At 32.1% G+C, this 16,223-nt stretch overlaps 1 protein-coding gene across 4 annotated transcripts in view; it reads left to right on the forward strand.

Moving 5' to 3' along the window:
* Positions 1–16,223, forward strand: part of DPH6 (diphthamine biosynthesis 6) — a 143,434-nt gene that overhangs the window by 22,001 nt on the left and 105,210 nt on the right. Inside the window, exon 4 of one of the 4 annotated variants that reach the window (XM_004687940.2) lies at positions 25–210. The exons of the other annotated variants lie outside the window; for them this stretch is intronic. Within the exon in view, the coding sequence (XP_004687997.1) occupies positions 25–210 (186 nt within the window). Of the gene's footprint in view, positions 1–24; positions 211–16,223 lie in introns of those variants that run through there. 4 annotated transcript variants of the gene reach the window in all.

Below are 16,223 nucleotides of genomic sequence, written 5' to 3' on the forward strand. Positions count from 1 at the left end.
GTTTTCCTAATTTCCCATTTCCAGGGCATCACTAAAGTGACCTTGCTTGCTGAATATGATGCTCTCAGTCTCCAAGATTTTCACATGCATTTGGAAGTGGGCAGTCAGGCGATTGTTTACAGGACTCCAAATGAACTATGCACTCACAGCAAGTTTGATAAACACACATTTCCTCCTTTTATCAGTGAGATTGTAGAATGTGAAGTATGAGTTTCCAGTTTTACTCATTCCCCTCAACCCTTTTCCTGTTTAAAAACTTAGACATACTAATTGGTTGCTGATCCGTCCCTGTTTTTTATTCTGCTTACTGGTAGTTGACGGCTTATCCTAATACTTACCTAGGCAAGGTTTGGCAATCCTTCAAAACTAAACTTTTCCATGTATTCAACTTAGAGGAGATTCATCCCAAGGAATGTAATGTGAGCACTAATTAGCGGTAATGACTGCTAATCACTTGCTTTTTATACTCCTTCAGGAGCACTGCTATTATCCAATGTAGTTAAGTAAAATGCGTGTATATGAATCAACAATGCCGCATCCTTTTAGCAGCTATTGCTCACAATCAAGCTTTGCATAAATTAGAGTTAACTAAAATTGATTTTAATATGCTATGTTTCTTTCTACAATAGTAAACTAAAATATTTAGTTAAATATCCTGAATATTAAAAAAATATTACCCTTTTTTCCCTGCAATGATCCTATTGTAGTTGAAAAACAATATTGCGAATAAATTTTCTCATAGTTCATGACATTTTTTCTTGGGTTTCTTTGGAATTGCATGTGACAATTTCTTTGTAGTCACAGAGCACTTTGATTCTGCCTAAGCATGTTATCAGATCAATGAAAAGCAACAGACCTGTGTTTAATTTTTCTGAATTTGTACATTTAGTTCCTGGAGAATGTTGCAGTTTTTTAAAATTTATAGAACTCATTTATGTAAACGTCCTAGGTTCATAGGATTGTACATTCCATGTTCATTAAAATGGGTTGTTTTATTATGTTTGGAGTATTATTAGACTGTTATAAAAGCTTTCTGTTTATTTACATGCATTCAGCATATCTACAAAACTGCCTTGCCTCAGGAGGAAACTAAACAAAACTCATAAATTAATAATTTAAAGGAGTGATCCTCAAGTAGCATTTTGGTTAAGTTAATAAGTTAAGGCCTTAGAGTCAACGCTGGCCACTTTGACAATGCTTTACTTTTGACTTTTATTGGCTGAAAATAACTTGTTAAACTGGGGCTTTTGTAGTAAAAGGAAATCTACATGCCATCAGATGCTCATCCCCTCTTTTTGATTTATGAATAGGTTGACATATTATTGAAGAATTTTTAACACTTTCACAGTTCTGCACTTTGATTTCAGAGAAGGTGCTAATCTGTCTGGAAGTTTGATAGTGACAAAATGAGTTTACAGTTTTTCTAGGGAATTTGGGAGTCTATATTAGAGGCCTTAGTTTTATTATAGTACCTGTGTTAACGTTGATTAATCTGACGTGTGGTGTGGCAGTGTGTATTGTTGTCCACTAATGGAGTATTTGTCTTTCTCATTTTATGTATCATATCTAGTTACCTGGATCATGATGTTATAATTCTTACAGCTTAATATTTCCTAAGAGGTTCTGAAGTTGAGAACATTCATTACCTTTAAATTGCTGAAATAAAATAGTTTAATTTCTCTTTTACTTTTGTATGTCTTTGTATTGTCAAAAATTTAGATTTTTTGGTTAATAAACTAGTGGGAAAAATTAAGTGGCAGGGTAACAAGCAGCATTAAATTTTATACTAGTTTTATTTGTAGTACATTGCAAACATATTAAAAAACCTTTGGTGCTATACTTAAATTTAATTTCAAAGAATTGTAACAAGAATGATGTGAGAGAACAGAAAATATATGGAAGCTTAATTGATACTGTCCATATGTAATTATGAGATTCATGATTATTGTTATATGTAACTTATTTTATAATCTAGCACTACTGCACAATAGCATAAAATGTGTGATTATAAGGAAAAACTTGCTGTTTTATTTTGCTTTGAGTTTGAGTTTTTATATGTAATAGAATTACATCTTTAAAAGATTAGGATTTCAGTTATGAACTCCCTCTTTTTTTTTTTTTTTTTTGAAATGTGTTTGCTTTCATCTGAAAGTGATTGATCTGTAACTGTCATTTTATCCAAAGAAGGGACAAATGGAATTGGCCTTTTAGACAAAAGTATGCAAACAGACTGCATTCTTTCTGTTGATAGAATTATGGAAGGATTGTAGGAGGTGCCACATTCATTTTCCCATTGATTGTGGAGAGGATTCTGCAATGGGGTGCTGTTTCCAATGGATAAGGAGGTGCTATGATTAGTTACCTTTCTTGTGAAAGCACTACAAAAAGAAATGTAAAATGTGTGCAGGGCAGTGTTTTCCATTTGACAGTTGTTTTTGTTAAGTTTTTTGCCCCGTTGAAGTCCAGGATATTTTAGAAAAACATACATTTTGGTATTTTCCCTTATATTAGGCTTAGATTTCCATGCATTTGACCCTTTAAAGAAATTACACAGTATAGACAGTTTTTCTGGGAGTCTATTGTAAAGCTTCAAAGCTGATACAACAGTGCCCTCTATAGCCGTTTAGTGAACAGTAGATAAGTATAGATGATTTGGAATATTCAGGTAAGAAGCAGGATATTTAAATTTAATTTTTGCTCAGACAAGAGACTTCTTTTTCCTAAGTATTCATTCTTGTTTTTCATTAGCGGCTTTACTTTAAACAAAGGAAACAAAAGACCATTCTGAGTTTTCATTTAGAATTATTGGCTACCTCTTGTTACCCAGTGGTAAATCTCAAGTTTTATCAGACATTCATCAGAGTAATTTGAGATAGGAAGAATCTTACTGGCTGTAATGTCTCTTCATGAAATATCTTTTTGAAGTCAAGTTCCAATAGGAGTTTTTTTTTTTTTAATAATTCACTTCCTTTGTACTCATTTCTTCGATTTAATTAGAGCCTAAGTAGCTGCCTAGAACTTAACTTTTCCTTGTTAACCTGTTCCTGAGTTGGGAAATGCAGGCTTTATATGTGGCATTATTTAAATTCAAACCAAGGGAGTTTATACAATGACTTAACTATTTGTTATTTGTTAGCAGTAGCAATGACTTAAACTTTAGACTATCCGTCTTCCCTTTTTTAGTTACCAGTTTGAGTGTCTATGAGATAGCTAAATTTTTCATGGCAAGACACAATTTTAAGTGGAGTTATTCAGTGATATAAAGTTAGACTTTGCATTTAGCTGTGATTAGAGAAGGAAAATCTCATGTGCTACGCTTATTTATGAAACTATTTTAATTGTGAGAGTTAACCTTGCTTCTCCATGTAATCACTATGTACTGCTGACCACATTTTTTAAATGCTGAGTCTGCTTTCTCGTCTGCAAAATGGGAATAAAAATGGTTTATCTTCTGAGGTTTTTGTAAGCAATTCCAGATAATGCATATTAATTGGTCAAGTCATTATAGATGCCCAAATGGTAACTTTAGTCCAGAAATCATATTGTGAAGAGGAATTTGACTATATATCTAGAGTACATATAATGTACCTTAGATTTAAAAAAAACTATCTCATAATTTCTGATGATTTATGTAAATTTGAAAACTGAAATAACCTTCCTTGGTAGTTGGGACTGACAAAGTGAACTGCACATTAACTTTCAATTCCCTACAGAGTGCATCTGCAGACTTCTTAGATAGGTCACATTTGTCAACCTTAGTAAACATTTACCCATACACCAATATTTGCCAATGTGAAAAATTATAACAGGTAAAATTAAAAAAAAAAAGGGCTCCTTTTAATTTTTTTTTAAATTAAAGCATGTAGGATGCTTTTTAATTTACCTGTGTCCTTGGTAGTTGTGTAGAGATTTTATTCATTTTTTTTTTAACTAAATCACTTTTTACTTTCTCTGCCTAGCTACAAAGACTGATGTGTAAAATAGGTAAAAATGAGGAGTTTCTGCTTGAAGTAGAGATGAGGGCCTAAGGAAAGACTGTCCCCTTTCAAAAACAAAGTTTAACAACCACTTGGTACTATGCTATGGATCTATATGTGTGTCTACGTACAGTAAGCATACCACACACATACACATAATTCTTTTGTTTTAGCTAGACTTTTTTCTACATTTATTTGAATTCAGAGCTTCTGTACCTGTGATGCTCTAGTCACATATGCTGAACAGAAAATTTCTGACCATCAATACATCCCTTATTGATAGATGGTTTGAGATACCACATGTATAACATGCACACCAAATGTGGTATTGTATTATTGCAGTAAATGCTTCTTTATGAATCATCTAAAACAAGTACACTTTGAGTGCAATTCATCAATTTATTCTTTAAAAGTCAACAAATTTTCTGTGGCTACAAATAATATGGCAAATGAAGACAAAAATATTCAGAACTTGTGCTCAAAATTATTAAAAGCTCTTGTATTCCATAGTGATGGGTTTATCTAAGATTTAGACATTTTAAATGACCCAGTGATTAAAAATAATTTCACACAAGGAACTTTCAAATTGAATTTGTCCAGTAGTCAGTGTTGTGTTTTTTTTTTGAAAAGTCTTATGTAAATTTCTTTGTGCTTCATATTGATTTTGAATAATATTTTAATATTACAATAAACCACTTGTTTTTTTGTGTATCTCTAGAGTTAAAATTTAGAACTGCAAAAGTATCTTTTTCTGTCTCTATAAAGAAGGCATTCAGAGTTTTAACTGAATAGGTTGAAAGTGAACAAGCTCTTAATAAACCAAATATGGTAGTTCTTTGTAAAATAATGGCCAGTTGGAGTAAGAAACATGTTTAAAATTAAATTCTGGGTTACAAGACTGACAAGATGCTGTCTACCACGAAAAAAAAAAATGAATAAGGTATTTTTCTTTTGCACTGAGAGTACCAAATTAAGAATCCATTTAATTAAAATAATGATAAATGTAGATTACATTACTGAAGACAGTGAAATACAGCTGCTCTGTCTAGTGAGAGTCTGCATAATTTACTAAGACTGTACAAAGAAGCAATGGAGCAGCCACTGCAGACTGTTAAGGAAATGTCCTGTTTATTCTACATACATTTCTTTTTTTAATTAAAATGTCAATGATCATTTTATAGCCGTCTCAAAAAAAAATCCTTCTTTCTTCAAGGTGGTAGAATATGAAGTGAGATCATTGCTGCTGTTGAATCAAACAGACTAAACTTGAGGAAAAACTAGCAATTTTTTTTATTAATTCAGTTATTTAATATGACTTGATAATGTAATATGTGATATCTATCATATGTTTATATATATATATAAAATATATATATATTTTATACATGAATCTTACCTGAAAGAATGTGGCAAAGTCTTTGAATATACTCTTTATTTAAAGACTGCATAGAATCACAAGGAAAATTTGGGTGGGAACATAAAGTAGTTTTTGCTGTATAGATGCTAAGGGAGGTGTATATACTATGGAATTTTCAAGGTGGGGTAGTTAGCTCTGAGTTTATAATACCCAGTGGGTCATGATGAGGGGTAATAGCTTCTGTCAGAGCCCAGTGACCAAAAGGGGGCTGGAAACCCACTATTTTAAACTTCTATTTTAATGATGTCCACTAATCTCTTACCCTTATTATCGAATATGCTTAAGAAAAATCAGTATGGAATGGAACAAGAAATGTTGGGGACTCTTCTGCTTCTGAGGACTAACTGGGGACTCTGGAGTCAGAATTGTAATTGTGTGTTCTAAGCCCTGCTATGTGACCTTGGTTTGATTAAGGTCTGTACAGAATTATAAAGTGATTATATGTATATCAAAATGTTGTCCTGTGCATTTAATGGGAAAATCCATGTAAAATAATCAAAGAGGCCTTAATAAATGTTAACTATTACATTATTATTATTAATCACTAGATATAACATTTACCTTTCACTAGAGCAATAGAGCTCTAGTTAACTTCAAAGTTAACTTACTTAACTAGGTCATTATAATATGTCATGGTTTACCTGTTGATTTCATTCTTAGAAATGTTAAGAATTCCCTTCTCTGTCTTCAGGTACAGTATGGGAGAACTTCTGGGATCCCTTGTTTTATCTTTGTCTTTCTTCTTAGTTTGTCATTTATCAATTTGGAATTGCTAATTATGATGCCAAAGCAAGGGCATTTCAAGTTGTCTGATTTGCAGTTTGCTTTAGTTTGATATAGGCTGTAGTTAATTGTATATTTTCCAGGACCTAGTTTTTCTAAAAGGTCTTTCAGGTGAATACCTACTAAAAACATCTGGGGAAGATTTATAGGCAGAAAATGGGCACATCACTAAGAACTTGAGAGGTTAATGCAGAAAATGGGCACATTACTAAGAATTTGAGAGGTTTATATGAGAATGCTATATGGGAAGAACTTAAGATGATTTTATTCTGTGTGTTTTTCTCTTTGAACTTCAAAAAATAATGCAAGAGTTGCAAAGATAAGTCATAGTCTGTATAACTTTTACTCATAATATTTCCACCTACTATATGAGGTTTAGAATATTAACATACATTTATTTTTTTCTTACTTTGTTCTAGGTCTTTTCAAAGTCTCTGGAGTGGTAGATGATTAAGGCATGGTACCTACTTAAGGACTTAGTTAGTACTTTGAGTTTTAAGGGAGAAAGTTACTTTTATGTATTTATCTAAATTAATATTTGTGATGAATCCTTTGTTCATTAAACCATATTCCTTGTATCCCTCTTTGTTTCACAATTTCGCATCAACCTTTCTCATTTGCTCAGTGTTACTGAGTTTCTTCTAAGTATCCTGTAGTCTTTCAAAACTCACTATTACTGTTTGTGCCTACTTGGAAATATACTTATGAGTCTTGATCTAGCTTGTAATATTGAGTAGCGCCTTGTAGTTGTAGTAATAATTTATCAGTTTATTTGTAAATGATCTATCTTTGAGTCTCTAGATTTCTTTCTGAAAGAAATCTAGTTAAGTTTCCTTCTCCTGGTCCTATCCCAGAGAGATCAGATACTTACATATTAATGCAGTTTTTCAATGCTTTTCATCACATGGTTCTACAAGGTGTTTGTCAGAGTGAGGTATGATTTAGTACTAAAATTAAACTAAACTTCCAATACAATTTACTATGAGGTCATTCAATAGAAACTATTTAGCTTCATATTTTAAATTAGTTGGAAAATTAGGAACACCTCTTTACTTGTGGAAATATATTCACATTTATTTCAGATATTCTCTAGGTAGGGCTGTCATAGATTCTGCGACAATAGGTAACATTATAAATTAATTTTAGGTTTTACTAAGCTGCTTTGGTTTCAGATGGAGTTCTTGAGAATTTATACTTGTGTAGAAAATTTGTCTTCCCCTTTGAGTGTTGGCTTGACTTTTCTTTCATGCTATTGTGCTTATAACTTCTTTTGGGATTGATACTTATGTATACTTTAGACAAATCAATGCTCTATATTAGGTAAAAGTAATTTAGTTTGTGAAGATTTTACAGTTATAAGATGCCAGACTTACTTGATGCTTTCTGATTAATGATAATTACTGATTCCTACTGTGTGTAAAATCACCACGTTCACTCAGTTCCCTATTTTATAAAATGGATTTAGTGTGAATATAAAGTTTCCTATCTGTACTTCATGTTTTCATTGACTTGTAATCAATTGATCAGCCAAATATTCTCAGTGGAAATGATTAAGAAGCAAATACAATCAAGAAAAGTTAAGGGAAAATATAATAAATTACAACTTACTGTTACTATTTAACATAGTAATTAAAATATTGTTTTATAAAAGACATAATTTGAGGATATAAACGTAGCTGCATATACTTTTTGTTATCTGGACAGTAAAAAGGTGTCTCTTACTGGTGTTTTGACTAGAAAAAAAATAGTAGTCTTTGTAGCTGTCAACTTTGTAGGGAAAAAATGAGAATCTATGAATTTTGTTTTTGTTACGATTTATGCTAGTAACTAGTTTCTTCCCTTATATTCAAACCATGTGGAATAAATGTTAAAATTAAGTGTTACTATTTATTTTCTTAATTTATTGCAACTAGTTGATAGTAGTGCATAGTAAAATATAACATTGGCATTGATGATATCCTCTTTGTTTTTTTAAATCTAGAAATCAAATTGTAGTAGGCCACTCTTCTGCATTCTTTTATTTTTGTTGTTGTTATGCTTAAGTGTCTGTCTTATCATTTGTCTCTTACCTCTCAAATAGTGCACAGAAAGGCTTTTTTTTTTCTGAGATTAGGTTTTTTGCACTCCTTTTATAGACACATACCAATTTTTTCTTTCTAGATACAGCAAAATAGTTTTTTATAACACAGTGGCCTCACCATTGTTCTCAATACCTAGCTTTTTTTTTTTTTTAAGTCTTATTTATTTATGCATACAGAACTAGGGTACAGGCCAGAGGTGCAGGGATGGTGAGAGGCTTCACCAGAGACACAGTGGAAAGCAGAATAGGCAGAATGACAAAATACATTGCTGAAGGGAGCAGTGGGTGGGCGGGTCAGGAGAGGTCTGCCACGCCGTGTGGGTCACCTCTGGGTCGGGGGATCAAACTCACACTAAAGCAGCTGCTGCTAGCTTGCAGTGCTGCATCCTTACTCTTTGCACCACCAGGGAGGGCCTCAATACCTAGCTTTTTAATTTAAATTATTACATAATTTTCATGTGTACTTAATTATGCTTTTTAAATTAAAGAAAATTGATAGCATAAAAATACGAAGATCTACTGAAACTTCAATATTTTAATATTTAACATATGTCTGCATATACATAATACATAGACATAGATACACACATGCATGTCTATGTTTGTGTATAATTATTTATGTATTGAACTATGTACATTGCTTTCTTTTTAACTTAATAAGTATCAGGAACATTTTTTCTATTCCATTGAAACCTCTTTATGAACATATTTTAATGCCTACCTAAAATTCCATCATGTGTCTATGTAATAATTTTCTTAGTGATTCCTTAATAATGTAAATTAAGTTGAATCTATTTTTTTCTGTAAATAATTGCAACTATTTTCTGTGGGTACGTCAATTATTGTATTCATTTAAAAGAGTAAGTCCTAATAATAGCTGTTCATACATAGAATTAATGGATTAAAGTATATGATTATTTCTGAAGCCATTGATACATATTGCATAGTTGATTTCCATCAATAATATACATGTTTATGCATGCATTATTTATATTTTGAAATTCCAAGCCTTTGTTTAATGTATCTGAAACCTCAACTTGGAATTCAATTCTTACACTTCCTGGCATTTGGTGAATACAAGCAGGGAGTAGCATTCTGCCCATCTTTGACTACATTATATTTCTGGAACAAACCAAAGAGATATATATTAGGGCAGCTCAGTCATGTAATATAAAGCATAGGGTAATTTTTCCTCCCAGTGTTGTGAGAAGTCAGTTTCCATTGATTTACATTCAGTAGATCACCATACCAAATGGGCTGAATTGTAGTATATGATTACTAACAATGTGCCATATGGATGGACACAATATATTATTTTTTTAGATACTTACAGATGTAATGTTGATTAAGCTAAAAATTAAGTTTTTCCAGTAGATTCTGGTTTTCAGCTGGCTTCCCTATGTTTTCCTCCTGGTTAGCAACTGGTTTATTTTCTATTGGTATTAAGAACAACATTATTTAGAAGTAATTTTCAATTTCATCTCTTCAAATAAATGATAGAATGAATGTTGTATTGATGATAGCAAATTGATCTCTTAGGTATATGTTTTTTAATGCCAAATGTAATATTTTAGGTACTTTTCAATGCTACAGATTACTATTGCAAGTTTAAGCCTTTATTTAATGTCCACCAATATCCCATCGAAAACATTTTGTTTTTTTTTTTAATAACGTGCACTATTAATGTTAGCTAATTTTGGTATGTCACTAAAAAACTGTTGTACTACTGTTTTGAATTTAGTTAACTTACAATAATAAATTCATTTGTAAGAATAAAACAAATAGCTTTATGATAATTATTATTAAATGATTTAGACTTTAGAAAAAGACATCACTTGAGTATTATAACTGAATTTTTGCTGTTGGTCTCTGCTTTGTCAGAACTAATTTCATGTTTATTTGTATTGTTTTATAAAACTCGGAAGTATTGACTCCTGTGATGTCTTTGTTTTTCAGTGCTTATTTCTTGGTAGTTTTTTATTAGGGATATTAAAAGCGTTCCCACCATTCTGGCTTGGACATGTGTGTGCGAGGGAGTGTTAATCCAAGGGGCATCACTGCTCTTCTACAGGCTGCTGGAGTCTCACTGTGTTTCTTGTACTTTTCAGTTCTAAACACAAATATATATACACACTATGTATACTTTTTACAGTTCTATTCTCTGTTCTTTTTCCTCTCTCGTTTTATCTTTTTCCCTTCTTCATCTCTCAATGAACCTGCATGTACATATACACATAGAAGTGAATTTTTAAATGTTAAAAGCAAAGATGCAGAATCTAGATCCATTTTAATAGCTTCAGTCTTTTTTTACATTTTCTCTTTCATTATTTTAATTATGATCATCTGTAATATTTATGTGCTTTTATGAGTACAAACTGTTCTTTTCTTCACTATTTTAACTCTCAATGAAGAATAAATGGTGAAATTAGCAAATCTTAAAAATTCTTAGAACCAAGCTTCTCAAACTTTGACATGCAGATGAAGACCTTATTCACAATTCTGGTTCTTGTTCAGTTGGTCTGTGTGGAGCCTGAGATTTCTCAGCACATGCCAGGTGATACCAGTGCTGCTAGTTTGAAGCCACATTCTGATAGTCAAGTTTTACTCTCTGGTTATCTACTGAGATCACCATTGATTTAGAACAGCAGTAATTTCAGTTTAAAAGTTTCTCCACACGTTATTTATAAGTGACTAATATTGATAAGGATGACAGAGTACATTTTCTTTTAAAACACAATTTATCATGTTACTGTCATTCTCTAATTTAGGCAATTGTAAAGCATGGTGAATTAAAAAGATAAGTGAGTTTTGGCTCTTCTGTGATGGGCCCATATACAGGTTTCCTAATTTAGTCTGAAACTTGGTGTAGAACAATGCTGACATATATCAGGGATTATTTTGGTGATTAGATTTTAATGGTATATATCTCTCATTCATAGTTGAAAACTTTTCTGCTGAGATTTCTGGAATTGAGGCTAAGGGGTCATGAATTAGGAGCAGGGACAGAGCCTCTGATATGAATAAGAATGATTATACCAGAGTAATGCATTTATTCTTTCTCATCCCTATAAGCATCACTAAGAGAATCATGGGCAACTGGATTAGTATGAACTACCTGTTGAAAGTGAGATCAACCAATTCATATGCATGAGTTAACTGTTATGCTTTAAATGAGATGTTTTATAATAGTTTTAAATAAGATGTTTTGTTTTTGTCTTAAAGAGGCCCATACATTTTTCTGTACAGAAACAGGCAACTTGTAGCAACAGGGAGATATTAGAATCTGCAACAGAGTGATCAAAAGATAGACTTCCTTTTGAAAGGAGATGATATGGTCAGTTTCTGCAGGTTGGGAGATTATTTGTAGTCCAGTAATCAAATGTGACCGCTATCAAAACTCCTGCACCTTTAGACTTTACAATATTGTTAAGGGAAATGTTCAAATTACCTAATGTGGTTGGTTCCTGAGGGGGTAGGAGCCACATAGTCTGTTACAACTAAAAGAAAGATAGTTGAGAAGGCTTTCTCTTGCCAGTCAACACTGTTTTTGAAAGTTAATTGTATTATAATTTATGGTCCAAAAACATCATCCTGTAAGATTTTGCATTTTCAGACCTTTTCAGACATTATTTAGAAATGAGCTTCAGCATTTAAGTTATATTTTCAGTCTTGTCTGTGTACTTTCAATGAATATAGATTGCCCTTTCTTTAGTCATTCTACATTTAAAAAGCTTATGTTTTGCGATAATACAGTAGAATTATTTGCGATAATATTATAAGTCTCTAAACTGCATGAACATTATCCTGCTGTTTTATTGTTTTATAATGTAGAAGTAAATGCAAGCATTAAGAAATGTGCAGTGCTGTCAGGCTCCTTTAGGACTTAAGAAAATTGCCCCAAGTACAGAAGAACTGCAAATAATCTTTCAGGTTGCCAAAAGCAGTTGTTATAATATAGCCTAGCATTTTGTTTTCTTTTTATTCTAACCATAGTGGTGATTTGAGTCAATGGTGAAGAAACTCAGATTTTATTTGATTTCAACAAACTGCTATTGCCTTCTAAGAGTTACATATAAAACAGTATGGTTAAAAATTAGAGAGGATTCATTCTTAACTCTGCATAAGCTTAAACCATAAATCAATTTCTTGTAGTAGTAAAAATTTTGCAACCCAACTTCATGATCCCATTTATGAGTTTGCTATAATAGGCACATACAGTCTATGTTAATCACAAAACTGTGATTTTATGTTGCCCTGCAAGCTCCTCATAAAAATTGAGCAAAGATACAAACAAAATCTTAGAGTCAAATCTTCCAGAAAAGTTTTCATGAAGCATTTTGGATTTGTAAAATGTAAGGAAGGAGGTATTCCTTACGGTTTTAGCCTTTTGTCCTATCTGTTTTAAAATATTTCCATTTAAATGCAGATTTTGATTTTCCATCTGGGACTAGGTAGAAGCCATTCTATTACACTACTAAAAGAATAATCCACTTTAACACAACATTTCTCCCTAAAGGGATGGTCTTTTCTAGTCATGAGGTATTATTTTTCTCAGAATGATATTAACATTCATGATGTAGCGATTTTATCTTGATTTGAAAGATGTTTTGTTCTGGCAGTAAAAGGGATTAGGAGAATGTCCTTTGTATCCTGTTGCTAAAAAGAAAAAAAAAAACCTTACCATGCTCAAGATTAGGTATTAGTAATTTTCAAAGTGTTTTGAGGTAGGTGTAGGATTTATATTTTTATAACAAAAATTTTTAAGCCTAGTGAAATGGAAATTGCTAGCTTTATCTAATTAAAGTCTTAAACACTATATAGTACAAATATTTTTTAATAGTTAAGTGACATGTTCGAAAAATTCTGAATGTCTGAATGTATTTTATATGTATATACATACACACACACAAACACACATATATTTTGCTTTCATTTTCTTTCTGATTTGAAACCATTTGGGTACAGGACAAATATGAGAACAACTAGTTATTGCCTTCAATGGAGAGGTGAGCAGATTTTGCCTCACCATCTAAATTTATTAAAACCTTAAGATAAAGAGGAATTAACTTAAAGGAATGTCTCAGACAGAAGGAAAGCTCTGAAGGCCCCTCTGCTATTTCTTGGGCAAAGTCTTGGCGTGCAGAACATAGCTATCCAAGGCTTAAAGCACGTTGGGACCCTGTGTGGGATGCCCGCGCCATGCCCCTAGGCTCGCTGTCATTCAGCCGGCAGATTAATTAACCGGAGACTGCAGCGCCTTGTGCTTTCAGTCAACCCGGTCTTCAGAACATACAAGGCTTTGAAAGCCTTGAAGATTCAAAAAGTTTTTCTCTTGAACAAAATAAGAGTGTGTAGTGGCACTTTTCCTGGGGATAGTTTTGTTTACAGGTGCACACACGGAAACACATATATGCATAGACACTATATGCAGATATAATGTATATATATGTATATTGTCTCTCTTTGCACAAGTGAGCAAATTTAGCGGATCAGACTTTAAAATCCAACAGAGTACAACGTGGATACCTCTCAAAAAGAGTACTTCTCTAGTGTCAGTGTGCATCCTTTATAGTTTCTAATTAATGATTTATTAAATAACACTACATTCATAATTATGATTAAGATTTATGAGGCCTCAGCAAGGTCACTTTAAAATACACGTTTCTGTATCTGGCTGATCGCAAACTAGTTTTCATCTAGATTATTTTTTTATCTTCAATAATAACATTTCCATTCATACATAGAAAGTATTTTGAGGCAATGAAGATTGTTACACTATAGTGTTTTGTTTAAAGAACAGGTTTTTAAAATGACATCTTACTTGTGTATTCATCTTTAGAAATGAGTCCACTAAATTCACTTTTTCTCTTTGCAGTTTGGCTTGCTTTATAATTATATCAAGCATTATTAATCACTTATGACTAAAATATGAATGACTATTTTCTAAATGTAAAGCAAGGTCTATGTTCATAAAATAATGCTTATTTGTTCCTTAAAATTAGGGGATAACTAAGTGCAAAAAAGCTTGTTTTCATTTTAATATTATTAGCAGCATAGAGTATAATTCCCTCCTTCCCTCCCCCCCCCCAATCTCTTTCCTCACACTGTCAATTTTTTAGCGTTCTCACTGGAATTTATTCTGTTGTAGTAAATAAAAGACAAGTCATTATTAAACAGATTTTGCTGTTAATTCAATGTATGATTACCCTTTGCCATAGGTACTTTTAAGGGCTTTTATCCAAAATAAAATTCATTAAAAATGCAATTAAAAAAATCTATTGTTAATGACTGCTTGAGTGACTGGCTCATAATTGGCTCATTACAATAAAAAAGCAACTGTTTAAAAATCTTGACAATGAAATACAGTACAGAGTGAACACTTCATTGTAAGGTCCTATGTGGTTACAGGATCCTGAAGGTGAAGCAGAGAAGCATGCAGATCTGAGACTTCAGAACTTTCTCTTTTACAATAGTACAGTGAGTTCAGGTCATGACCTAGCATGGACTGTAGAAGTAGGAGCCCTTTTTTATTTACAGTATCCCACACTGAAGAGTAAACTTAAGTAATATATTCCACTTAAATGCTAGCATTCAGACTCCTCTTTGTTTCCCTTCCCCAGAAATCTTTTCAGTTGACTTGGATTACAGAGTTGTAATCAGGAAATCTTTAGTTCTGTTAGGCTAAACTAACAAAGACAATATTGTCATACAAGCCATCATTATTACTTGTCCTTTTGTTAATGCAGGAAAGCATGCATAACTCTTTTCAAGCTCCAGAATTTTTATTTAAGCATTCCTAGAGATGCTGTTTTTTGTCCTAGTATTTTGGTGACTTATTGGTAAATTATTGTTAATTCGAGATTATTAATTTATTTTATTTGTAGGTCTTGCGTCCTAAATAAAATAAATATAAACTTGGTGATACAGGAAGAAAAGTAAAACATGCATAAGTTTTCCTTAACAAATCTTTTGTGTCTTGAGCATGTTATACTGTGGTTTCAATAATGAACTATGAGATGTTAAACATTAGTTGTTCTCTGAAAAGTATATACTTCTAAAACACTGATAAAAAAGAATTGCTATCAAATTTCTATCCAGAGAACCACCTAGAAGACAAAAATTCTGAGTTCCAGAAGTCGTTTAAAGGGCTTCTTTAACAACTTCTTTATTTTCAAAATGCTTTTCCTGCTGTTTGAGCCTAGAAAAACAGTAAAAGTTTCAATGACTGATGACTGCTTTTGTTTAGTCTACAACTGCAATATTAATGTTGCTTTTGCCTTCTGATGACTGAGATAGGTGTAATTTTTCATTCCATGTATTAAAAGTTGAATTATTTTGAACTCTGAACTTCAGACCAGCCCATGCTTAGTATATAAGCAAGGCAGTAACTTCAGGATCAGACTCACTCATGATCACTCACATTATGAATTGCACTCAAGGAATGTTAATATTAGGATTTAATATAAATTAGGAAAGAACTTTCATTTAGGTACTCATGGTTTTTAAGAAAGGAGACACATATAATTGACTACATTGGAGTCAGGTAACCAAACTTTTTGGGTATTTTAATATTTCTCTGTTGTCTTGCATTCTTTTCATCACCTTATTTTGTAATATTTACATATTTTTTTCTCAATAGAATTAAGAAGAAATTTCTGTGAAGGAAAGAACCATAAAAAACACATGCTTGCTGGCTGAATTTTTCTTTAAAAATTTTCTTGAAGTAGTTGACTTTTACTCTCACAGGCAAAGCTAACTAATGTGTTTCCTACACTTAAGTCTAAGACAGTTTCAATCCACTTTACATGCATATTTATTTGAGTTCATAAGCTGATAGGTCTTTCTGATTTATAAATGTAATTCAAAAAATTATTTGGTAAATGCCATGGCTATGTCATGCCAATGCCAAAATATTTTATTTTGTAGTGGGAGAAAAACTGTTGCCATGAACATCTCAGTGTTTGAT

The sequence above is a fragment of the Condylura cristata genome, unplaced genomic scaffold, assembly GCF_000260355.1.
Source record: "Condylura cristata isolate star-nosed mole 26May11 unplaced genomic scaffold, ConCri1.0 scaffold00023, whole genome shotgun sequence".
Classification (NCBI taxonomy): domain Eukaryota; kingdom Metazoa; phylum Chordata; class Mammalia; order Eulipotyphla; family Talpidae; genus Condylura; species Condylura cristata.